General features: G+C 40.6%; 1 protein-coding gene across 8 annotated transcripts in view; it reads right to left on the minus strand.

The window, feature by feature from the left end:
• Nucleotides 1–25157, minus strand: part of sugct (succinyl-CoA:glutarate-CoA transferase) — a 310078-nt gene that overhangs the window by 12537 nt on the left and 272384 nt on the right. For 5 of the 8 annotated variants that reach the window (XM_049565792.1, XM_049565787.1, XM_049565790.1 and 2 more), the window contains one exon: nucleotides 351–414. The exons of 2 other annotated variants lie outside the window; for them this stretch is intronic. In XM_049565792.1, the coding sequence (XP_049421749.1) occupies nucleotides 351–414 (64 nt within the window). Of the gene's footprint in view, nucleotides 1–350; nucleotides 415–2944; nucleotides 3320–25157 lie in introns of those variants that run through there. One more of the 8 variants, XM_049565796.1, reaches the window with a different exon arrangement.

Here is a 25157-nt window from a genome sequence, read left to right on the forward strand (position 1 = left end):
TGCCGGGGGACCTCTTATGATATACTGAGCCCCTTCTCTCCTTCTCTCTCTCTCTCTTCAACTATTTATGTCCTATTACTGCATGTCACTAACTGCAGTTGTGTCTTGAGTGTCATGGTTGTGCTGCTGCTGTGGTTGTGACTGATGCCTACTACCGCTGGTGCCATTATTATTTGAGGGAGTTTTTCCTTATCAGCTCTGAGGGGTCAAGGACAGAAGGATGTTGTAAAAGCCTCTGAGGACAAATTGTGATTGTGATATTGGCAAAGGCCAAGTTTACTTAAGTTAAGATAAGTAAACTTGAATTCAGCAGAAACCATCAGTGTGTGTATGTGTGTGTTTGTGCTGACCGGGTACAGCAATGTGTCCTGCTGTCGGATGGTTCATCTCCTGTATGAGGCCATTGTGTTTAACCTGCAAATAATCAAACAACAAGAAGTATCATCAGTCTGGTGAAATCACAGGTGATGTATCTTCTTCCTTCATGTTTGCTAAAAAGAAAGCACATCAGTGAGCCACACATGTTCCTTCATCAACATGAACACACACACTGCACTTTATTTTGACTCTGAGGTGAGTAACTTGTTACAATACAATGTTCTGCTGAGAAACCTTGGGTCCTGACATTCATGTTGATCAATAAATCAATCAATCAGTTTTATTTATAAAGCCAAACATCACAAATCACAATTTGGGCTTTAGGGCTTTACAGCATACGACATCCCTCTGTCCTTCCCAAAAAAAAAAAAAAAAAAAAAAACCTTTAACAGGTGAAAAAAATGTTAGAAACCTCAGGAAGAGCAACTGAGGAGGGATCCCTTTCAGGACCGACAGATGTACAATAGATGTCGTACAGAACAGATCAACATGATAAGTTAACAGTAATCCGTATGACACAATGAGACAGAAAGAGAGACGGAGACAGAGAGAGGTGCAGGACAGACGGTAATGACAGTAGGTTACTACAACATTAATTAAAGTAATAAGTAAATGGCAACAGCTGTCCCTGATGGCAGTGACCCCCCCTCCAGCAGGACAATGCACCACACCACACCACACCACACCACAAAAACTGCTGAACTGCCTCTAAATTACCCAAATCCCAATCTGCTGGAGCACCTGTGGGTCGGGCCCCACTGGGCTCGGGCAGAGAATCGGAGCTCTAAAACCAATGCAAACTCGATCTGGACAGCGCAAGCTGTGGCAAAGATATGTCTGTGTGAGATGAAAATGATTTAACTGGGGTAAAAAAATTGCACTGAGTTGAGAGGAAGATGGAGAGAAACTGGATGAAGCAAAACAACTGTTTACTCAGTGGATCCAGAATACACCTTTACTAAACAGAACATCAGTAGAAATATAAAGTTTCCCTCTGAGTGTCAATGTTTTAGGACCAACACACAGCAGGGTTCTTACAGCTCAAGGCAAGTTAAATCTAAGATTTTTTAAAAGTAGTATTTTACTGATATAAAGAGGATCCTCACATAAAACTAGGATGTCTCTGCAGTAGAAAGACACAAAAAGTTTTGATATTGGTGCTACAGAACCAGAGAAAACAGAGAAAAAGGACTGTGGCATTCACTTTTCCTCAAGGGGAGCGTATCTATGTTTCCAGGGTTCTATGTTCCCCACTTAACCCTGCAAAAAAGGTTCTATATTTCCCGCTTACAGAAAAAAGGTTCTATGTTTCCCAGGTTCTATGTTGTCTGCTCAACCAAGCGGGAAACATAGAACCCTTTTTGTGTAAGCGGGGAACATAGAGGCTTTTTTGCAGGGTTAAGTGGGTAACATAGAACCCGGGAAACATAGAACCCTGGAAACATAGGGATGACCCCTCCTCAAGAAGGAGAAAACCTACAACTACCAGAATGCACTGCATCATACTGGACCAACAAATTCTTCTGCTGCTGGGTGAAATAATGCAAACTCATCCATTTGACACAATGGCAGCCAGCTGCTAACAAATGATCTATTAATCTGCAATCTCTGTAATCTCCTATTACAGTTAAACAGTAAGATAAACTATGTCTAAGTGAGAAACAGGCAACACAACAACAAAATCTAGGTTTATATTTGATCAGCGCTGCTCAGTTTTACTGTTTCATCTCATTTTTTTTTTGGCCTCTGTTTTCACCTTGCAGGAAATAGTATGACACCCACTTCCTGTTCACACACTCTCGCTATTACAGCCGAACAGGACAATAAAGTATGTTTTTGAATACATTTAAGCCAAGAAATATGCAGAGTAGAAACTTTGTCTTGTTTTGAATTTGATTAGCTCTACCTTGTTTTAACATCTGATGGGATTTCAGTCCAAGTTTGAGAGAGAGAGAGGCAGGTCTGTCTTTCATACTCTTTATGTGTGTTTCTATGTTTCTGTCGGCAGTACAAAAGTACTTAAGTAATAATGGTAGTAGTTCAAGCAATAGCCCGGGAGAGCCAGCCAAACTCTGACAAACGTTGGTTTGTGTGATTTGCGTCACCCGGCGCAGTTTCACTGGAAGGGGAGCAGAGAGATCTAGAGACCTGTTAGATGGAGGGAAGGTTACTACAGTTCATTTACACATACTACCCACATTGTTTTGATACAAAGCTGGTTGAAAAACAGCGATGTATCCCTTTAAGACTTTAATGCCACCTGAAATGTTGTTTCATGTTGAAATGTTGAAAATTTAACACCAATTTTAAAAAGAACCAGAATCGAGGAAAAACAACACATGAACCAACACCAGTTATTCAGGTTAGGGACAAATGTTTATTGTAAAAAAAACATGACTTTTTTTGTCCCGTAATGGAGAATAGGGTAAGACAGAACTTGGTGATATTGTGTTTGTCTCTCTGCAAGTAGGATTTGACTGACTTGATTCCCATCGTGCCAAGTTTGAAACACATTTTGCATTAAATACACCAAGCCTTGTTTGCACTGACTTGTGATGGTTCATCTGTGAAATCTTGTTTACATGGTGTAAATGTGATGTTAATGCACGAGAGACATTTGGTAATTTTTTTTATTATTATTGTTTTGAGATTTTGTAATGCAAAGTCAGAAAAAATGACTAAAACAATCTTCCTTAAAAGATTGAGTTAAGAAATTTTAATTGAAGGTATTATTTTTGATGACTGAATGTAATACCTCTTAAGACTCTATGGGCAGGAAATCTGACACACAGCACACGGTTATGTAAGGAAACATGCAGACAGTCAGACACTTGACACATGCTCTCTCTGTGCAGTCAGGGGTGATGACGAGTTAGGTGGTTTCCTCTCTCTCTCTTGTTCTGCATGCATGACTTCATCCTCCTCATCCGTCCATCTCTCACTGTGGACCAGAAGGATGTCAGAGGATGCAGATCAAACTCTATGAGTCTTTTAGCTTTTTGTTTCTTGTGTGTCTTACATAATCCTCAGCTGTGTCTGAATGTCTTTAGATTTGGATTGTTGGATAGACAACAAGAAGCATTCAAAGACATCACACTGGACTCTGGGAAACTGATGATGAAATCTCTTGATATTTTAAGACCTCATTGGTCTACTGTCCAAATAAATACATTTAAATTTCTTAAATGTAAAAGTCATACAGCTGAAACATTTCTGTAACACATCATGATTACCTGTCTCTGAAAAACAAATATTCTATGAACCATACTGTAAAATGAGGTAAGTTCATAGGTGTTCAGTACTTTACACCTAACAGCTGCAGCAGAATGCAACCTCTGTTCATCAGGACTGTTCCATCTCTCCCGCAGCGAATTCCTAGCTCCTTTCCAGTTTGTGACCCCAAAGTGGAAAACAAAATGATACAGAAATACTTTAGCACTTGCAGATATTCACCTTACACTGCCCCGCTCACTTTTTATCTCCCAGTTGTGAAGCAACTATTTTAGCGCTAGCATAGCAAGTTGGCATTGTAAACTATGACAGAATTTGGGAACATTCAGCAGCTACACTGCAGTGATCGGTTTTTCATGTTCACATCCATCAGCCATCAGTGACTGGGAGGATGACACATGAAAATGGCCTAAAATCACACATGTGGACATTTTTAATGACTTTGCAGTGTCTCTATGGCTGCCTTTACACTACCATGTCTTGATGCCCAATTCCGATTTGTTGCCCATATCCGATTTTTCCTGACTGCTGTTCACATGTTCTATTCACCTTATTTTTCACGGAAACACGGAGGCAAAACAGAACGCAGCCAGCTTCCAGTTTTTTTGCAACACTTCCGGTCCAGCACTCTTGACCACTGTGTAAATGTCCCATGGTATTTGCTACAGTGACATTACTGCGGGCATGTATGTTTACATTACGGAAAGCAATTTTAAGGACTAACTTTAAATATTTGAAGTTAATCATTAAAGAATAAATCACCTGGAAAGCTGGTGCTGCTCCACATAATTTAAAAGGTAACTTAGCCTACACAGAGCGGTGGAAATGTCCGTGCAGCTGCAGACGGGTGCGGCTGGATGATTGATACGTCCATGCTGATTCAGGTGCTATCAGAGTCGATCCGCGCATCATTATGGCTTAATAATCAACTCAGTCAATAAAAACAACCCGTCCTGTGTTAGGAGTGTATGTTGCTGACAGAAAGAAAGAAAGAAAAATTAAAAAAAATATAGAAAAGCAGCATACACCTCACATATTTATTTCTCACAGTTGCGCACACGTTTGGCTGGCATGCAGAAGCACCGTCTGTGTGTCTGTGTGTCAAGGGTGGGAACTGCAGCTTTCGCTGCTCAGGTAGAGAGGCTGTGTAGCCCGGTGTGTTTTTTCGCTGATTTGGTTCTGCAGGTTCTCTGCTGGTGCACTGGAGACGGGGATCAAGCAGTTTGTCCCACTCAGGATACATTTTTTTGGTTCATAGTTCTTGATTGACGTGTGATTTATTCGACTTTCCTTCCTTCCTTGGGCGGCTGTGGCTCAGAGGTAGAGCGGGTCGTCCACCAATCGAAAGATCAGCGGTTCGATCCCAGGCTCCTCCAGGCTGCATGTCGAAGTATCCTTGAGCAAGATACTGAACCCCAAATTGCTCCCGATGACTGTTCCATCGGTGTGTGAGTGTGTTAAAACTGAGTAGCAGGTGGCACCTTGTATGGTAGCCTCGGCCACCAGTGTATGAATGTGTGTGTGAATGGGTGAACGTGACTCGTAGTGTAAAAAGCGCTTTGAGTGGTCACTAGATGACTAGAAAGGCGCTATACAAATGCAGGTCCATTTACCATTTACCATTCCTTTCCCTCGCTCATGAGCACGTCATCAAAATGCGCTGTCGTCATTCATGACGTACGACGTGAATTGCCAGGAAATATCCGATCTGTCTGTTTAGATTGCAGACCTATTGGCAGATATCTGATTCATATCCGATATATTTCCACATAAGAAGAAGGCCTGAATCTGATCTTACAATATCCCATATCATGTGTTTTTTTTCCCCTGTTTACACGTTCATGTTACAGATCCAATCTGTGCCACTTGAGAGGAAAAAATCGGAATTGGGTCACTCGAACCATGTAGTGTAAAGTAGGCCTATGTGTACATGGTTCCACTGTGAGGAACCAAAACCTCTCGATGTGACTATTAATGGGAACTAACGGGCTTAACTATTCACTGATTGAGCTAACCACCTGATTGCTACTTTTTCTATGTTGTACACGAAATCAGAATCTTAGCGCCATACAAATAAGGAATGGGCATGAGGACTTGAGTGCTGGATTTGGACGTCAATATTTGTTCAATGCATAGAGTTGTTGTTTTGGTTTTTTTGCTTTGTGAAAGAAAACATATATAATAAATATAAATGTAAACTGACCACATTTTATATTAAAAGTTTTCATTTTTTGGACAGGACACAGTGAGTGAACTTTGAAAATGGACATCCCATGGATGACCGCAGGAGATCATTGTTTTCATTATTCTGTTTGAATAGATCTAAAATACCAACATAATAGATAACAGATAAATAATAGATAAAGCAATTTTGCTTTTTGCAGCAGAAAGCTAAGCCTTCTGTCTTCCCTGTCGTGTTATAACCTTAGGTCACCTTTCCCTAAGTGTGGGGCAAAAGTGGTATTTTGCCATAATTACACCAAAATTTCCAGGTAATGGAAGATCATTGTTTGCATAATCCTATATTGATCTAAAATAAAATCTATAATAGCTAGAACATTCATTCGTTTTTGCAGCAGAAAGCTACTGATCCTATCTTCAGTGTCATTACGGCATACACATGGAATGATGTCATTGCACTACATTAAGTGTGATGCAAAATGTGCTGTGGCACCAGCGGAATGAATGATTACTCCATCGCAAGACCTTTACTATGCTCACAAAAATAAGAAAATATCAGATAGTTAGGTACAATATGTACTTTAATGTACAAAGTTCAAATAACCTAGAGTGTTAGAAATCTTTTGTTCATGATCTTATGTTCAGAAATATTTTGGATGAAAAGGTTCTGTGTTTTCTTTTTGTAATATCTGATTAAAAAAAATAATTTTTTTAATGACAATCTCAATACTTCTATCAATTATTATGATTTATTTACTCACATAAGCTTTTAGCTTAGGTTGTACAGATTTTAGGGATATGAAGCATTTGAAGATACTCCAAGAAATTACATCACAAAAAGCAAGAATACCAATGAAGGCACTGGCGGACCATTTCTATTGCAGAGTTCAAAGGGTTAATAACTGCACAGATTCATAAATCAAACCTGATAGATCTGACAAGCTAACCGCCAATGTTTGACAGGCTAAGTTACCTGTGTTACCTGCTAAGTTACCTGTGAAAATGGGTTGACAGAAATTTGAACTCGCCCACCCTACACTCAGCATCGCGGTGGTGCAGACCTCCTATGAGTTTCTGTATACTGACACCATTTCCCTCAGTGGAAACAAAGCTTGTATTTACTTGTATTTCAGAGATAAGAAACAATAAATTGTGAAGACAGTAAAGCCTCCACTAAAATAGCATTTTTCAAGTCTTGTGTGTGATATATCCTTCAGGGATTTATACTTTGGGATTTATCCTGGCTTTATATGAACAGAGGAAATCTCCGCTCGTCGCTAGGCTAGTGTATACAATGTAAAATGCCATAGGCTGGCATTAATAACGTTAGCATGTTGTATTTGTTTGGAAAACGTGTTTAGTGTGATGGTTGTTTTGTTGGTGAATGTTGTGAGTTGTAACAGAGCCAAATTGTGTGATGTTACCTTTGTTAAATGCTGCTGTCGTCCCTGGTTTTACATGAGAAGAGGAAAAGATCGCGAGACGTTAGGCTAATTTATACAATGTAAAATGCTATAGGCTTGTGCTAATAATGTTAGCATGTTGTATTGGTAGGGGAAATGTGTCCAGACAAAGACAAGTGTTTGTCTGTCAACTCTGTGATTTATAGTGAAGCTGATTTGTGTACTTGCGTTAGACTTTGTCTCTATTAAGCCATATTTAATGTGTGTTTTGTATCAACTAAACTTTACAGCACTTAACAGAGTTCTCCACCGCCGACTACTGTTTTGGAGGTGTAACTGCAGAGTGACACAGACACACCATCGCAGAAGTAAAAATAATGTGCAGATGTTTTTTTTTCCCCCACGACTAATCGATTAGTTGAAGATTATGTACAACTTTAGTCGACCAAGATTTTCTTTGGTTGACTACAGCCCTACTAACAATGGTGAATGACAAATTTGATGTGACAGTGTTTTCAGTGGACAACAGCCAAATGAGTTTGAAGTCCATATGTGTCTTGTTTTGTCTGACCAACAACCCCAAACCCCAAAATATTCGATTTACTATCATACATGATAAAGCAAATCAGCTAAGTCTCCCATTTGAGAACCATTAAAAGATTTGGCATTTTTGCTTCAAATAATTACTTGACTGACTAATCTGTTATCCAAATAGTTGCTGCTTAATTGTATTTTGACTGACTAATTGACTCTTCATCTGACATTTATTTATTGCTCTGTCATTGTCCAAAAACCAACACAGGGATCACAGTTTAAGAGAGCTGCAAAGAGAGAGGTCCAGGATGGGTTTAACCTAGCGTAGCACAAAGACTGGAAGCAGGTGCAAACTGTTAGGCTAGCTCCATCAAAAGAGGAAGAATCCACCTTCCAACCGTTGCAAGTCTTTCTGATTTACATTTTGTCTACAAAAGTAGAAAATGTTTTATGCTTTGTGAAACAATGTAATTGAGAGGAGAAGTAAAGGGACAGAGACCCAGGGGAAACAACAGTTCTAAGATCAGATGTTTCAGTCGTAACATCTTTACCTCAGGGACTTGAGTTCATACTCAAGTTCCCGAGGTCATGTTCAAAACACTAATATCATGTTCAAGCCCCAGAGGTCTGAATCACCAACTGAAGTCATCACAGAGTGATGTCAGAATCATGCTGGATCACCAACAGCTATTTTAAACCTTCAACTGAAGAACAAGAAAGAAAGAAAGAAAGAAAGAAAGAAAGAAAAAGCTAACGACACTCACACTCTTTGCCCCGGTCATCCTGACCTGAGATCAGGTCTCATTGACCTGGAAGTTTCTACAAGTGGTGACAGATTCAGACAAATCTCTCATCAGGGGAGCTAAAAAAGGAAGACCACAGGCAGGAAGCTGCTGACGGACTGCTGTGTGCTGTGACTGGTTTGACAGAAACACCCGAATCATTGAAGACCACAACAAAACAATAAATGACGCACCTTGTGTCGGAGGTAAAGATGAATTATTTCAGATGAGAGATAAAGACAGGAAGCTGGGAGTCTCCAGAGTTTTAACTCCTGTTATCTGACACATTCCTGATCATTTCTCTAATAATCTATTGACGGTGAAGAACCACAGAGCTTGTTCAGATGTAGATTGCCGAAACAATCAGCTGCTGGGCAGTGGTGAGTCAGACTCGGCATTTTGAGGAGGAAGAGGAGAAAGACTATTAAGGTATAGTTGGGTTTTTTTGAATTGGGGCTGTATGGGGTAGTTATCTATAGTCTGTGTATAACACGCAGATTGGTCGGCACACTCCCTGTTTGTGAGAGAGTTAACAGCAAAATGTATTTTGTCAAAAATTCAGCTTTCCAAATACAATTCTGACATTTACCACACTACCTCTACCATGTCATGAAAACTTTGTTCTTTTCTTTCCTGAACAATGGATGTTTATTAAGCAAAAATTGGCAGAAGCCGTTTACAGTAAAACATTTTGATGCAATATGGGTGCAATTTTTTGATATTTCAAAAATCTGTAAAGTGGTGTATTATGTAATACGTAAAGTTTGGTTTACTTCCATGAATGTGAATGAAGATTTCAAGGTAGGAATAATTATAACATTGAGCAAAACAAGATTAATAATCTTCAATCACCAAGTAATTTGACCATTAAAACATTTTTTTCCACTGTCTCCAATGTAAAGATTTACTGTATTACCATGTAAAGATAAGACTGAAAAGTAGAATTAGCGCCCTGCAATTGCATGCCTCTGCACAACAGGCAAGTTCCTCTTACAGTTTGCATGCATGTCTGTGAAAACATGGATGCTTCACACCCAATATCCCCCCGATAGTTCAGAGGATCTATACAATCAGCACAGTTTCATTCAGATTAGAGTCACTAATTCAGTATCTGACCAATTGTCTCTTTCTTTGTTCCTGAGATGGCCAGAAAAGTGTTTTATGCAGAACATTATGATGTCACAGTGAAGCTGACCTTTGAGCTTTTGGATATAAAATGTCATCACTTCATATTTTTGTCCGAGTAAACATTTGTGTGAAGCTCATTCATAATTACCATATGAATTCTTGAGTTATGGCCAAAAATACATTTTGTGAGGTCACACTGACCTTGACCTTTGACCTTCAACCAAAAAATTGTAATCAGTTTATTCTTCAGTCCAACTGGATCTTTGTGTCAAATTTAGAGAAATTTCCTGAAAGGTGTTCTTGAGATATTGTATTCACGAGAATGAGAAAGATGCAAGATCACACTAACCTTGACCTCTGACCACCAAAATCCAAAAAGTTCACTGTTTGCTGTATGCTGTAAAGCCCTGTGAGGCAAATTGTGATTTGTGATATTGGGCTTTATAAATAAAATTGATTGATTGATTGATTGATTGATTAAGTTCAAGTCCAATTCCCTTACAGTGTTGTTGAGATATTGGCCTCTAGTTTCCCGGTGCGGTGCAGGGTGGCACAGGGTGACGAACCCCGCGCAGAGCTAGTTTCGAGTTTCAACTTTTAGTTCATTTGGAGACACATTTCAGTCATAAATGTCCTGTTCTCCTTCCTGCTCTCCAAAGAATGAACATTGTGGATTCTAATGACAATGAGTTTTTCTCTAGCGCCACCATCAGGACAAACTACACTTTGAGCTCCACAGCTGTTAAAGGTGATTGATATAGGATTCATACTTCCCATTCAGTAGGTGTCACACTCACACTTGCCCACTCTCGCTCCACTTCAGTTCTACAGGTTGCCAGGTTCGTAAAGGACAGACACTGGAGACAGCGATGTCAAGTGAAGAGTCTTTTGTGGAACAGTAATTAAAAAATAATAACAATAAATCATGAATCCTCTCTTGTAACACACTGTAACAATCTCTGTAAAGCATTTTTAGCTCTACTCGTCACTAATGCTAATGTAATTAGTCAATTAGGATCCTTTGTCGTGGTGGACACACGGATTCCCTGATTCAACAACGTCCTGTATACACACAAAAACATGAAAGTGTTCTTGATATTAAAACGGCAAATATATTCCTCTGTTATAATTTCCCACCAATAATAATAATAATAATAATAATAACATGACAGTTCGGCTTTACTAGATATTAGATATATTCAGCAGATATATCTTTTTACAACCCTGCTGCGTTAGTTAGCAAACATTAGCTTACCTGTCCAGAAGGAAAGTGGCAACCTCTGCGTGGCCTTTTAGCCCCTTTTGTGCCTTCAGCTGACACCAACAATCAAAAGCTGAGCCAATGTCTGGTTTTGCTTCTCTGCTGGTCGGCTTAAATTTGCGATGGATAGCGCTGGGACAATGCCATACCTCTGCAGCTATCACAATCTGGTAACCCTGAGCCCCCCCCCTCCCCCGTAACCAACATTACCAAATCAAAATATTAACATATTTTGGACCCGTCAAAATTTCTAAAACAATTATTTTTCTACTATTATTACTTTTTTCAGGAAAATACATGACCTCCTGTCCTCAGATAGTAGGCCTACCTATCTAACCTCAAACACAGCTGTAAGACATAATATATATTTAGATTGCTTCTCCCCAATTTCTCTTCAAGAATTGACCGCAGTGATTTCTTCATCTAAATCATCAACGTGTCTCTCAGACCCCATCCCAACTAGGCTACTTAAGGAGGTCTTACCTTTATTTAACACTCATATATTAGATATGATCAATATATCCTATTAGCAGGCTATGTACCAAAGTCTTTTAAGGTAGCTGTAATTAAACCTCTACTAAAAAAGCCCACCCTGGATCCAGAGGTGTTAGCCAACTATAGACCAATATCTAATCTTCCCTTTATGTCAGAGATCCTTGAGAAAGTAGTCGCAGACCAGCTGTGTGATTTTCTCCATGATAATAATTTATTTGAGGAATTTCAGTCAGGATTTAGAGTGCATCATAGCACTGAGACAGCACTAGTTAAAATTACAAATGACCTTCTGATTGCTTCAGACAAAGGACTTGTCTCTGTACTTGGACCAATCCTATTTACTCTATATATGCTTCCTTTAGGTAACATCATTAGAAATCACTCTATAAATTTCCATTGTTATGTGGATGATACACAGTTGTATTTATCTATGAAGCCAGAAGAAAGTAATCAATTAACTAAACTCCAAAACCGCCTTAAAGACATAAAAACCTGGATGAGCACCAATTTCCTGATGCTAAATTCAGACAAAACTGAAATTATTGTTCTTGGCCCCAAACAACTCAGTGACTCTTTATCTGATGACATAGTTTCTCTAGATGGCATTCCTCTGGCCTCTAGCACTACCGTAAGAAACCTCGGAGTAACATTTGATCAAGATTTGTCTTTTAATTCTCATTTAAAACAAACCTCACGGACTGCTATTGTGAAAATTAGGCCTATCCTGACCCGAAAAGATGCAGAAAAATTGGTCCACACTTTTGTTACCTCTAGGCTTGATTACTGTAACTCCCTATTATCAGGTAGCTCTAGTAAGTCCTTAAAAACTCTCCAGCTAATTCAGAATGCAGCAGCACGTGTACTTACAGGAACTAAGAAATGAGATCATATTTCTCCTGTTTTAGCTTCTCTGCACTGGCTCCCTGTAAAATCCAGAATTGAATTTAAAATCCTACTGTTAACTTATAAAGCTCTAAATGGTCAAGCTCCGTCATATCTTAGAGAGCTCATAGTGCCATATTATCCCACCAGAACACGGCGCTCTGAGAACGTAGGATTACTCATGGTCCCTAAAGTCTCCAAAAGTAGATCAGGAGCCAGAGCCTTTAGCTATCAGGCTCCTCTCCTGTGGAATCATCCTCCTGTTGCGGTCCGGGAGGCAGACACCGTCTCCACATTTAAGACTAGACTTAAGACTTTCCTCTTTGATAAAGCTTATAGTTAGGGTTGGCTCAGGCTTGCCTGGTACCAGCCCCTAGTTAGGCTGACTTAGGCCTAGTCTGCCGGAGGACCCCCTATAATACACCGGGCACCATCTCTCTCTCTCTCTCTCTCTCTCTCTCTCTCTCTCTCTCTCTCTCGTATCTTATTACTGCATCTTGCTAACTCGGCCATTCTGGATGTCACTCACTCGGCTGCTTCTCCGGAGCCTTTGTGCTCCACTGTCTCTCAGGTTAACTCATATCGCAGCGGTGCCTGGATAGCGTGACGTGTGTGGTTGTGCTGCTGCCGTGGTCCTGCCAGATGCCTCCTGCTGCTGCTGTTATCATTAGTCATTAGTCATACTTCTACTGTTATTATACACATATGATTATTGTCACACATGTATACTGCCAGATACTAATATATACTTTCAACATATTGTACCACAGTAGCCAGAACTATAACAATAATGTTATCACTTTCATTAATGTTGTTGTAAGCTACTGTCATTACCGTCTGTCCTGCACCTCTCTCTCTCTCTCTCTCTATTGTGTCATACAGATTACTGTTAATTTATTATGCTGATCTGTTCTGTACAACATCTATTGCACGTCTGTCCATCCTGGAAGAGGGATCCCTCCTCAGTTGCTCTTCCTGAGGTGTCTACCATTTTTTGCCCCTTTAAAGGGTTTTTTGGGGAGTTTTTCCTTATCCGCTGTGTGTGAGGTCCAAAGGATAGAGGGATATTGTATGCTGTGAAGCCCTGTGAGGCAAATTGTGATTTGTGATATTGGGCTTTATAAATAAAATTGATTGATTGATTGATTGATTGATTGATTGATTGACTTTCTAGACGTTTTATGGATGTACGATTTTTTTTTAAATATTCTTTTTGATGAAACAGCTATACATATGACCTCAGAAAAGACAGATGACATTGTGTCATTGTTGCTCTTGTTCTTTGCCTAGCTTAGCACAGGGACTGGAAATGCTGCTAAAAAAAAAACCCTGCTAATCTTGCTCTGTTAAAAGGAAATATAACCTACCCCGAAACTATTCATGTAAGACTTATGTGCTGTTGTTTGTCTTATAGTTTTGGAAAATTAATGACAAAAAATGTAATTTGTATATTTTGGTATTATCTATTTCTGTATTTATAGGTACGGAATAAAGTTTTTTACAATTAGAAAATTTGCTTTGTTTTTTGGTGCACAGATTAAACATACAATATTAAGAGAAAATAAAAAGTAAAAAGTAAAAAAGTAAGAGTCCATTGCAACTTTTTCAAGGCAGGAATTTCACACCATTATTCCACCTCGCTGTTCTTTGTAGAAGGTACAATTGCAGAATGGGGAGACAGAGTTGTCTCACCTGTCCCATTATAACCAGTCCACTCAGCCTCTTTGTCCCACTGCACTCTCGAAGTTGAGCTGAATGCAGTCATATCAAGGATTATTGTCACAAACAGAACAAAGTCCTTACACATCTCAATGAAGGTAGGACTTCCTCAGTGAAAGCAGAAGTCACCACTGGATGATCCACCATAAGCATTTTAGATTGTTAGCCTGAGTCAGTCTAGTCTTCACTTGCATCACACAACATCGTAGGTATGACCAGTTTCAAGTCACTTAGTTTGCTGGCCGGATGGAGCATTAAATGAGTGATTAATTAAGGTTGATGCATTTTTTTTAATCCTGCTGAGGCACAGTAATGCTAACCATAACCACTGCTAGCCATAGCCCCAGTGCCACTGTCATTCTGCATCCTTGCTACCCCCTGACACTCAGTGGGTGAAAGTCAGCATTCACTATATATCTAAGCAATATCACACGACAGGGAGTGATGTTGTACTGTATATCGTCAGGGCTGTGATTTGCCCTGACGCAGCAATTCAGCACAGAGCAGATCGTGCGGGGCAGGAAGTTGTGCACAGAAACACAATAAAACATCCGGTTAATTTTCAAAATAAAGTACATAGTGTTCACAGCGGATCATATTTCCCTGCACTACACCTTAAAAACGACATAATGGGCAGAGGCAGGCCTGAAGTCAACAGGTCAGAGGTTTTCAGACGTCATTTCACCCCATGAACACCATGGACAAGGAGATATTAATCATGGCAGTGCAACGAGATGTCTTCCGGCAGAGCTGCACGCACCGCACAGCAAACGCAGCCAGTGGGTATTGACGGACGGCGGAGCACGCAGCGGATAACCAGCGCTGCCATTCTGCAACGGACACGCATCCAGTGGAAATCCGGCGTTAAACAGCAATGCTGAGTAGGGAAATGTTAACAAAAGGTGATGAAATAAATTACTTAAGTATGAGATGTAGCTCCGCGAAAAAAAAAAAACAGTTCCCCGGGTCTGTTGCCAGGCAACACGGCACACACGCTAGGGACTCACAAGCTACTTTTTTATTTACATTGATCTGCAACTGTGTAACTTCGTCCAGTTCGGCTGATGAAACGCTGGCAAACCTGTATGTTGGCATGGCCAGATTCAGCTTCCACTCTCCCTCATCCTCATCAGTACCTCATCAGATGATCATTGATAATTCCTGACCGTGTTCGCTTCATTTTTGCTCCTCTCCAGTTTGTCGAGGTTGGCTGATGTTACACAAACACACCTGGAGGTCTGCACAGAAGAGTCCTGGCTTTCCTTTTCCTCGTCCTCTCCTGACAACCATTCATAATTTAATTCAATTTTGGGGAAAATATCCATCTTCTTGGTGTAACGCTATAGTGTCAGTTTGTATCAATGTAGCGAGTGTGACAGTTGGTTAATTAACGGTTGTATTTATATTTATAATACCTGTGAGCGGAGTGATTTTACTGTTACATGTCCCAGTGATGTTATACTCTATATCAGCACTCACAAAATGCCTCTCATCCAATTAAATTACTCGGTCAGAACTAACTGTTGTGTATATATATATGTATATATATATATATATATATATACAGTACAGGCCAAAAGTTTGGACACACCTTCTCATTCAATGCGTTTTCTTTATTTTCATGACTATTTACATTGTAGATTCTCACTGAAGGCATCAAAACTATGAATGAACACATGTGGAGTTATGTACTTAACAAAAAAGGTGAAATAACTGAAAACATGTTTTATATTCTAGTTTCTTCAAAATAGCCACCCTTTGCTCTGATTACTGCTTTGCACACTCTTGGCATTCTCTCCATGAGCTTCAAGAGGTAGTCACCTGAAATGGTTTTCCAACAGTCTTGAAGGAGTTCCCAGAGGTGCTTAGCACTTGTTGGCCCCTTTGCCTTCACTCTGCGGTCCAGCTCACCCCAAACCATCTCGATTGGGTTCAGGTCCGGTGACTGTGGAGGCCAGGTCATCTGCCGCAGCACTCCATCACTCTCCTTCTTGGTCAAATAGCCCTTACACAGCCTGGAAGTGTGTTTGGGGTCATTGTCCTGTTGAAAAATAAATGATCGTCCAACTAAACGCAAACCGGATGGGATGGCATGTCGCTGCAGGATGCTGTGGTAGCCATGCTGGTTCAGTGTGCCTTCAATTTTGAATAAATCCCCAACAGTGTCACCAGCAAAACACCCCCACACCATCACACCTCCTCCTCCATGCTTCACAGTGGGAACCAGGCATGTGGAATCCATCCGTTCACCTTTTCTGCGTCTCACAAAGACACGGCGGTTGGAACCAAAGATCTCAAATTTGGACTCATCAGACCAAAGCACAGATTTCCACTGGTCTAATGTCCATTCCTTGTGTTTCTTGGCCCAAACAAATCTCTTCTGCTTCTTGCCTCTCCTTAGCAGTAGTTTCCTAGCAGCTATTTGACCATGAAGGCCTGATTCGCGCAGTCTCCTCTTAACAGTTGTTCTAGAGATGGGTCTGCTGCTAGAACTCTGTGTGGCATCCATCTGGTCTCTGATCTGAGCTGCTGTTAACTTGCGACTTCTGAGGCTGGTGACTCGGATGAACTTATCCTCAGAAGCAGAGGTGACTCTTGGTCTTCCTTTCCTGGGTCGGTCCTCATGTGTGCCAGTTTCGTTGTAGCGCTTGATGGTTTTTGCGACTCCACTTGGGGACACATTTAAAGTTTTTGCAATTTTCCTGACTGACTGACCTTCATTTCTTAAAGTAATGATGGCCACTCGTTTTTCTTTAGTTAGCTGATTGGTTCTTGCCATAATATGAATTTTAACAGTTGTCCAATAGGGCTGTCGGCTGTGTATTAACCTGACTTCTGCACAACACAACTGATGGTCCCAACCCCATTGATAAAGCAAGAAATTCCACTAATTAACCCTGATAAGGCACACCTGTGAAGTGGAAACCATTTCAGGTGACTACCTCTTGAAGCTCATGGAGAGAATGCCAAGAGTGTGCAAAGCAGTAATCAGAGCAAAGGGTGGCTATTTTGAAGAAACTAGAATATAAAACATGTTTTCAGTTATTTCACCTTTTTTGTTAAGTACATAACTCCACATGTGTTCATTCATAGTTTTGATGCCTTCAGTGAGAATCTACAATGTAAATAGTCATGAAAATAAAGAAAACGCATTGAATGAGAAGGTGTGTCCAAACTTTTGGCCTGTACTGTATATATATATATTGCCAGATGGGTTAGGGTTAGGGTTAGGATATAATAACATTATTGTTATTTAGTCTTTACTTACACCACATGTGCTTCATAAGGAGAAATATCCATCCACCGCTAGGGAAATATCTTTTATCCAGTAGGGAAGTGTTAATCATAGAACCGCTGAGCCTCTTCTGATGACTTGAAGTTGTAGCTCTGGTTCTCATATTCCACACGAAGAACGGGTAGACGAGGCGAAACTTGATTTTTTTGTTGAACAATAGGGATTTCACCTTTGCATAGGAAACGCGTTGCTTGGATGTAGCAGGGCTGTAGATCCAGTTGATTTCAGTTGGCTAGGGCTCTGACTTTATCCTGGAGGTAATGGAACTTCACGATCATTACCCTAGGTTTGTCATCACACCGGAGTGGGCCAATTCTGTGGGCTATGTCTAAGACCGGGGGGGTTGGGAATACATCACCCAGTACTTCTGCGAAGAACTTGGACATGAATTGAGCATTCTGCCCCTCCGGGTATTCTTCGTCAATGTTGGTAACTCTTAGATTGAATCTACGGCTCCGGTCTTCAGCCTCCTCCGCGCGGCAGAGGAGGGCCTTGTTCTCGGCAGCAAGCTTCTCACACAATCCCTCCAGAGCCGCCAACCTGTCGCTGTAGCCGCTGAGCCCCGTGTCTAGCTCCATGATATGTTTTTTGTGATCCCCACAATAGGAGAAGTTCCAGAGACTTTTTGAATGACTCCATGGCATTCCTAATCGCTGTTTCAATCATCTGTCTCATGTCGTTGATGAGCAATGCCCGTAGAGCCTGCTGCAACTCCGCCGAAACTGCGGGCCCTGAATCCTGAGCTGTCGCCATGTTGGACTCCTCGGTTTGATCCTGATGTTGCGGTGAATTAGCCGGGTTTTACTTCTTGATTCTTGGCAAATTTCACACATAAAGCATTTATGGTCCACACTTTCCACCCACTGTTATCCAAAAGGCCATGTAGGTCACTATAAAATCTGGTTTCACATCCCACCAGAAGTGACTCTGAGGCACCTTTCACAGCGGTGTAATATGCAACAGGTGGCAGCAGTTGTTGATGCAGCGGCCATCAAAATAAGTTGTCAAATACCAGCGCTGTAAGTGGATGTCCATGTAAGATACCAATGCACAAATGCACCTTTTGCGGCGTTATGACACGCACTAGCCGGCGGCAGTTTGTAACACAGGCAGCAGTTTGTAATGCCGCCTGTAACAACACAATGTACGGAGCTGGACAGTCCCTACAGGACAGGCGTGTGTGGAGGTGGATAGTTCAAATAAACCCCAGACTTTCACCTGGGAGCCTGCTGTTTGCTTCCTGTTTCAGTGTTGTTTGAATGAATGAAAACATAATGTTTTTCCCTAAACCCAACAACTTGCTTCTGTTGCACAAGGAAAGAAATGTAAAAATGAGGTGTTTTACTGACGTAAGTTATTTTGAAACAGTCTGTGTGCATCTACTGAGTAGAATCTGTACATTTCCTGTGAAAAAGGGAAGTGTATTTTGAAAAGACACAGTGCATAAGCATAAATTGGCATGGTGTCCCGAAACATCAACAACAGACGCACAAGGGTACCTAGCGCGTGATATATAGACATGAAAGTTTCAAGACAAAGCAGCAATATTTGACGTGTTTGGATAAGCATGTGCTGGACTGCAGCGTCACCTCTCTGGAGCTCTCCCCTCCCGTGGCTTCAGACACACCCGCAGCTTCTTCTCTGCTGCAGCTGCTGATCTATCTCTTGTCATTTGTTCCATTCTCACACAGTTTTTAGGACTGACTTATGTGACTTGTTTTTACTCAGTAAAAGATGCAACTTGAAATGTAGCAAAATACAAGACTCATGATAAAAAGTACTTAAGTACAAGAAAAATGGTCAAAAAAGTACAAGTGCACAAAAAATGACTACAGTACAGTAAATGTGATTTGTTACTTCCACCCCTGCTAATACTTTGGTTTGTGACCAAATGCCTGCAGAACTAATGACAATCGACTCAGCCTCTGCTGTACTTTTACTTCGTTTAAGCTGTTAGCATTCTCACATGCTAATCCATGGCGTTTAACATGTTTGCATGCTGATATTAGTGCTGTGTTAATGTACAGCCGCAGAGAGCTGCTAGCATGTAAGAATCTTAGTATTGTTAGATCTTTCAGGCACTTTTGTCGTTGTCTACCATGTATTAATATGGTTGTATCAAGCTGCAACCTATGGGGCTACAAAATGAAACCAACACAAGTGCCACAAACTGTAGAAACTAATGTCCACTTGAGGCTGGCTCCAAGAGCAAGTCAATCCCCATAGACCCCCATGTTAACATGTCCAACTTTACAGCAGAAATAAACATGTTTACAGCCTGGTATGAAAACAGTATTGGTCACTATAACTAATTTACCCCACTGGTCACCCCACTCGCCAGTGGGGACGAGGCATTAGTGCGACCTCCCATAGGTCCGACAGTCCATAACTCCAACTACCTGCTAATCCGTCCATGCAGGTCTACAACGAGTTTTATCGTTTTAGTCCCATAATGTCGACTGCCCATTAATCTGACCATTTTAATGCCATTATTCCGACCGTCGGATTTCATACCCAGTAGTCCGACCGCCCGTTAGTCCTACCACAGCAATTCCAACACGAAGCAGTCTGTGCATTTCTCCCTCACTGCACCGGCATGGACTGTGAGGACTGTTGCATTTATCTCATCGAAGGGAAATCACATCCATCTGCTATATGTGACATACATGCCCTTATTTGGATAACACATCCTGGTATTCCCCACACATAAAGCCTATTGACAGCGTAATGCACTCTGGCTGCAGATGTAAGCATTAATCCGTTCTTGCAGCACGTCTACAGAAAGTATTTTGTTAGAGACAAACCATCCATCTGTCTGTCATCTCACCTGTACTAACGTTTTGCCTAGCCTTGACCAGCAAATTCATCAGCTTGTAACAATTCACCAACAACAGAAACTGAGGCTTATGTCACAATGCTACTTTTACAGGTCACAGGAGGCACAGGTTCACGGTGCCAAGCTGAAACCCCTGATATAACATGAAACCCCCAAAAAACTTAACTCTTTTTGCTTTCAAAATGCAGCAATAAATTGTATAAAACGAAAAGGACTCGTATGGTTAGTTTAACTCAACAACTTTAGTGTAATTAAATTAAATCAAACTCAAATTAACACACGTCTGGCTCGGACGATTCACTCAACACAGCGTGTCACGCCAATACAGAAAACAAATAACCCCCACTGTGCATTTACTGCTTGTTTATTAATTCCAGTCATGTTTTATGTGTGTGAGATCCTGCTTGTGTGTGCATGCACCTTGAATATCATATGTGAGGCTATGTCATAACTAAAATGGTGGTGAAAATATTTAACTTTGCTAGACAGCATTTCTCTGAGCCATTCGTTAAAAGGAAATAATTTATTGGCTGTGGAAAGAAGGCAACATAATGTGGAATTATAGGTTAAACAATCTTTGCTTCCTTTAATTTAGTTTGGATAACAGTAGTAGCCTAATAGTAGCTGCAGCAGCAACAGCGTTAGTTGCCAACAGCTGTCTTGTTTTTATTTCTTCATTATAGATAGGCGACGTTATTTGGCCATGGTGATCGCCGCTTGCTGTTGGTTTGCAGGACTTCTGTTTTTCTGCTGATGTTGTTTTTTTTTATCTGCGTACACTGTCTTGGTTCGTCATGTCAGAGGTAGTGAGTTTTGGAGTATAGACATTTGTTTGTGTTTGCATCTTCAGCACCAACGACAGCGCTTAAAGTGATTTTGTTATAACTGCTGCCTGTAACAGGCTCGGGGACATCTTCAGCACCAAGGACAGCGCTCAAACTACGGTAGTTCTTGTCTGCTTTTGTCATGTGGTGAATTCTACTGTTGGCCTCCTTATGGAAAAAATGTAATAAAATTTGCATTTGTTAGAACTTCTTAATGTTTTTTTGTGTGTAGCTTATGGCAGCCAGTCAGCAGCCTAGTGAGTGGCAATGTGCGATGCGCTATACAGCAGGAAAAAAAATACAATGATGTCACTCATTCATTCATTCATTCAGCTGGCAGCCCCCCCTACTTAAAACATCTTCCCGTGTGTGGGGAATACCAGGATGTGTTATCCAAATAAGGGCATGTATGTCACATATAGCAGATGATGCGATTTCTCGTCAATGAGCTAAATGCAACTGTCCTCACAGTCCGCGCATAGAGATATTGCAGCTGTTTAGTGGTACAGCTGCTCTGTGTTTACTGAAAGGGGAAAGTTGCCTGGTCCCCCCTGAAATGTAACTTGATCCCTGGTGGGAAATTCTTGTTACATAAAGCAAAGATACGAGTATTTCTGCACTTGCTTCTGTTTGTATCTGTCAGTACCTGCCTTTTCCCAGTAATTGTTTTGATTACAATAAATGTGCACCTTTAAATTAAGCTGTATATGTGTCTTTTTAAGGAAAAGGATAACTAGTCTATTTTAAAAACAGTGAATCGCCCAACACATATACATAACACAATAAAACAAGATTATTGTGGAACTCAAAATGTTAACTGTACTGTTATTAGTATATGCAGATTAGATCATTAGATCTTAGAACATTAAATGTAAAACAATAAACCAAAGTATATCTGTAGGCGTTTCCTTAAGTCTTTTTTACTAGCCTATATACTACAACAGTGTAATAAAATCCTGAAATTATGGCTTTTAGTAGGGATGTCCCAATCCAATATTCGGATCGGTATCGGCCGCCGATATTAACAAAAAACGTGCATCGGCATCGGATCAGATCGGACTGCATGGAAAAATGCAGATCCAAGAACTCCGATCCAGTTTTTCATAAAGTCCGATCCAGGTTTTCCGGCCAGCCCACCGCTCCGCGGTTCAAGCAGTCCATTTCAATGATCCGCTCCAGCACTTACTATCAATCCACCAGGCCAGCATGCAGACACACAGGAAACAGCAGCACCAGGCTGGCACTGACACTACAAAAATAACTGAAAAAGAAAGGCTGCATTGTTTGTTAAATGTCAACAATGTCTTGTGGTGTTAATTTATTTTTTATTTATTAGGGGGCCAAAACAAACCAGCTATATTTTTTATTTAATGTTAATGTTCAGGTTTAAAGTTTGTTTCTTTAACCCTGTTAACAATAAACAGGTCAGTTTCTCATACCAACTGTTGTGGATCATTCTAACTAACCCGATTAAGTAGTTGTTCTTGTTAGAGTAATATTGCTTGATCAAACCTTTTCTAACATGACTGACAACAAAATAAGTGAGTATGTATAATACGCGCTTGGATCAGATTGGTATCGGCCAGAACTCAAGGCTGTAATATCGGTATCAGATCAAAAGTGAAAAAGCTGGATCGGGACATCCCTAGCTTTTAGTTTTGGTGTGCCACCCAAAGATTTTAAGTGGCCCCATCTGGCCACCCCTGTGAAATATCTCTGGAGGCGCTCCTGTCTCTTTTGTCATGTGTGTTGAGGTTTAAAGGCCACTTTTCTTTACTGCTCCCTGAATTCTGTTGAGATGTTTCAATAAAGAACATCAAACACTTATGCTCTGCTGCAGGATCACTTCCTGTGCTGCAGTGTGTGTTGGAACACATGGTATGTGTTTGATTCTAATCTAAATGTTATTGATCTGTGGCTGCATGCCTTAAAGCTTCACCTGCCATGCATGAGTGTGTGTGTGTGTGTGTGTGTGTGTGTGTGTGTGTGTGTGTGTGTGTGTGTGTGTGTGTGTGCCATGTGTGTTCTTTTGCCAGCAGTAGTGGAAAAGGAAGAGCCTAAAAGAGAAACAGAGCCAGAAAGAGCAAGAGTCTGTAGGCACTTACCAGACCTGATCAAAAGACACACACTGATCACAGAACGGTGTTCGTGGTTTTCAGCCACATGCCTCCTCTTCCTCCTTGCTTCCTGTTTGTCTTCATTTCCTTCCCTTTTCAGTCTCCTCTATTTCTCTCCTCATCGTGGAGGATGACTGTAAGCCCTACACTGGCTAAGCAACCAAAACTGGATTTTAATCATGAATGATTATAGGGTACAGGAGACAAAGAACTAAAGAAGCTTGTGGCTGAGGTGATGGTTAAAATATTGCCCATCTCCACAACTGACTGTCTGTCTTTTATACAGATCCTTAGAAAAATACTGGTCACAGGCATCAGAAGACCCCGAGGCAGTGGCACCGTATAGGGGAGAAAACTTAGGACGATTCCAAGCAGGGGCCCCAAAAATAGGTAAACATTAATATAAAATTATTAAACCATCATCATTAAGAATATTTTTTTCAAATACAGTTATAAAATTACTGATCTCTTTGTTTTTACTTGTTTTTGGTGGTAAAAGTTGAATATCCCCATTGACAAAAAGTAAACATCCATACTGACTGACCACCCCCCTGTATCTGCATGAAATGGTTTGGTCCTGCCTTAGCGCACTGACGGTGATGGTGCCTGGTAGCAGTCAGCAGTAGCGCTGGAACGCTACAGTCATCATTATGCTACCTGGTGCTAAAAGAAAATCCGGCTTTCAAAAAAGGAAAGCGAGAAAGGAAAGAGAGGAAGAAAGTACAGTATACAGGAAAGAAAGGGTGTCAATATGTGACCCAGTTGTACAGTCTAAGTACAGTATACTTTCTCTGTAAGTAGAGTTTATTTCTTACAATATTCCCGTATCATCCCTCAGTTGTCTTCAAGTTGCTTGAATGTTTGTTTGTTTGTTTGTTTTTACCTGTCAGTCTAACTACATCGCTCTGGCATAGTCTTATTGATCAAACAAAGTGTCAGTCACAGTAACTCTGCTTAGACCAGCTGTCACTGGTCAAACAGGGAGGTGCACACTTCCCATTGGTTAAAGGTAGAAAGTCCCACCTCTCAGCGAGGAGCTTGTACTCATAGGCGCAGGAATGACACAAGCAGACGACAAAGAGAAACGAATGAAATTACACAATGTCTACAGTGAGAAATGTTGATGTAAACACAAAGCTAACACTCTGAGATACTCGCAGGAGACTTGAGGGAGGAACCGAGGACCTGTGCGATGGGAGTTTTACCGCGTTTATCAACGTCTTGGTGAGTTAATGCTAACGCAGCTATCGATGTTAGCTCGTGCTGCAAATGATATCAGCGCCTGCCATGTAAAGTGTGTGCTTCCCTCTATACCACACTAACTTGGCGTTGCAACCTACTCGTAACTGCAAAGTGCTACAGTTGTTTTGCCTCGAGGTCGTTGCAGTTTGTATTTGTGTTAGTAGTGTACTGTATACATTTGCACCATTACAGTTGGTTATGGATGTTATTAACGATGAATAGTCAAGTGTAACACAGTGTGTGTACTGGTGTAGCCTACAGTTTATAAATATGTGTGTTAATAGCATACATGATTTTGTTATTCATAGTTAAGTTGAAAAATGTTAAACAAATGGTTAAAAACATTAACTCTGTAGTTCAAAAGCAAATGCGTATTATCTGAAATTGATTAATATGCTTAATAATGACATGTTATGGATTAAAAGGCTAATAATTCATGATGTGAAATGTAAAGACAGGATAAAGTATTCTATGCTGAGAAAAACTGTACAGTTAAAAGTTATTCATCTACTCACTTTGTGTTACTGTGATGTATTTATGTGATATTGCTTATGGCCATAAAACAATTGAAGCTGATGATGCAAAATAGTAATAGCTCTGTTTCTACACAGGTGAGGTTTTTAAGATCCTATGGAAAATTACATATGCAGGGCTCAACAATAACGACTGCCCGATTGCCTGGGGCAAGTAAAACTCAAGGTCGGGCATGTAAACTAACAACTCACTCGCCCAATTGGGCAAGTTGCTAAAAATAGTAAAAGTTAGTAACTAGGCTAATTGATCTAATAAATGTATTTTAAAACGTGCTCCTTTGGCTCTGATGCAGCGGTCTCTCTGCCTGAAGTCACA

This window comes from Epinephelus fuscoguttatus, linkage group LG21, assembly GCF_011397635.1.
Source record: "Epinephelus fuscoguttatus linkage group LG21, E.fuscoguttatus.final_Chr_v1".
Taxonomy (NCBI): domain Eukaryota; kingdom Metazoa; phylum Chordata; class Actinopteri; order Perciformes; family Serranidae; genus Epinephelus; species Epinephelus fuscoguttatus.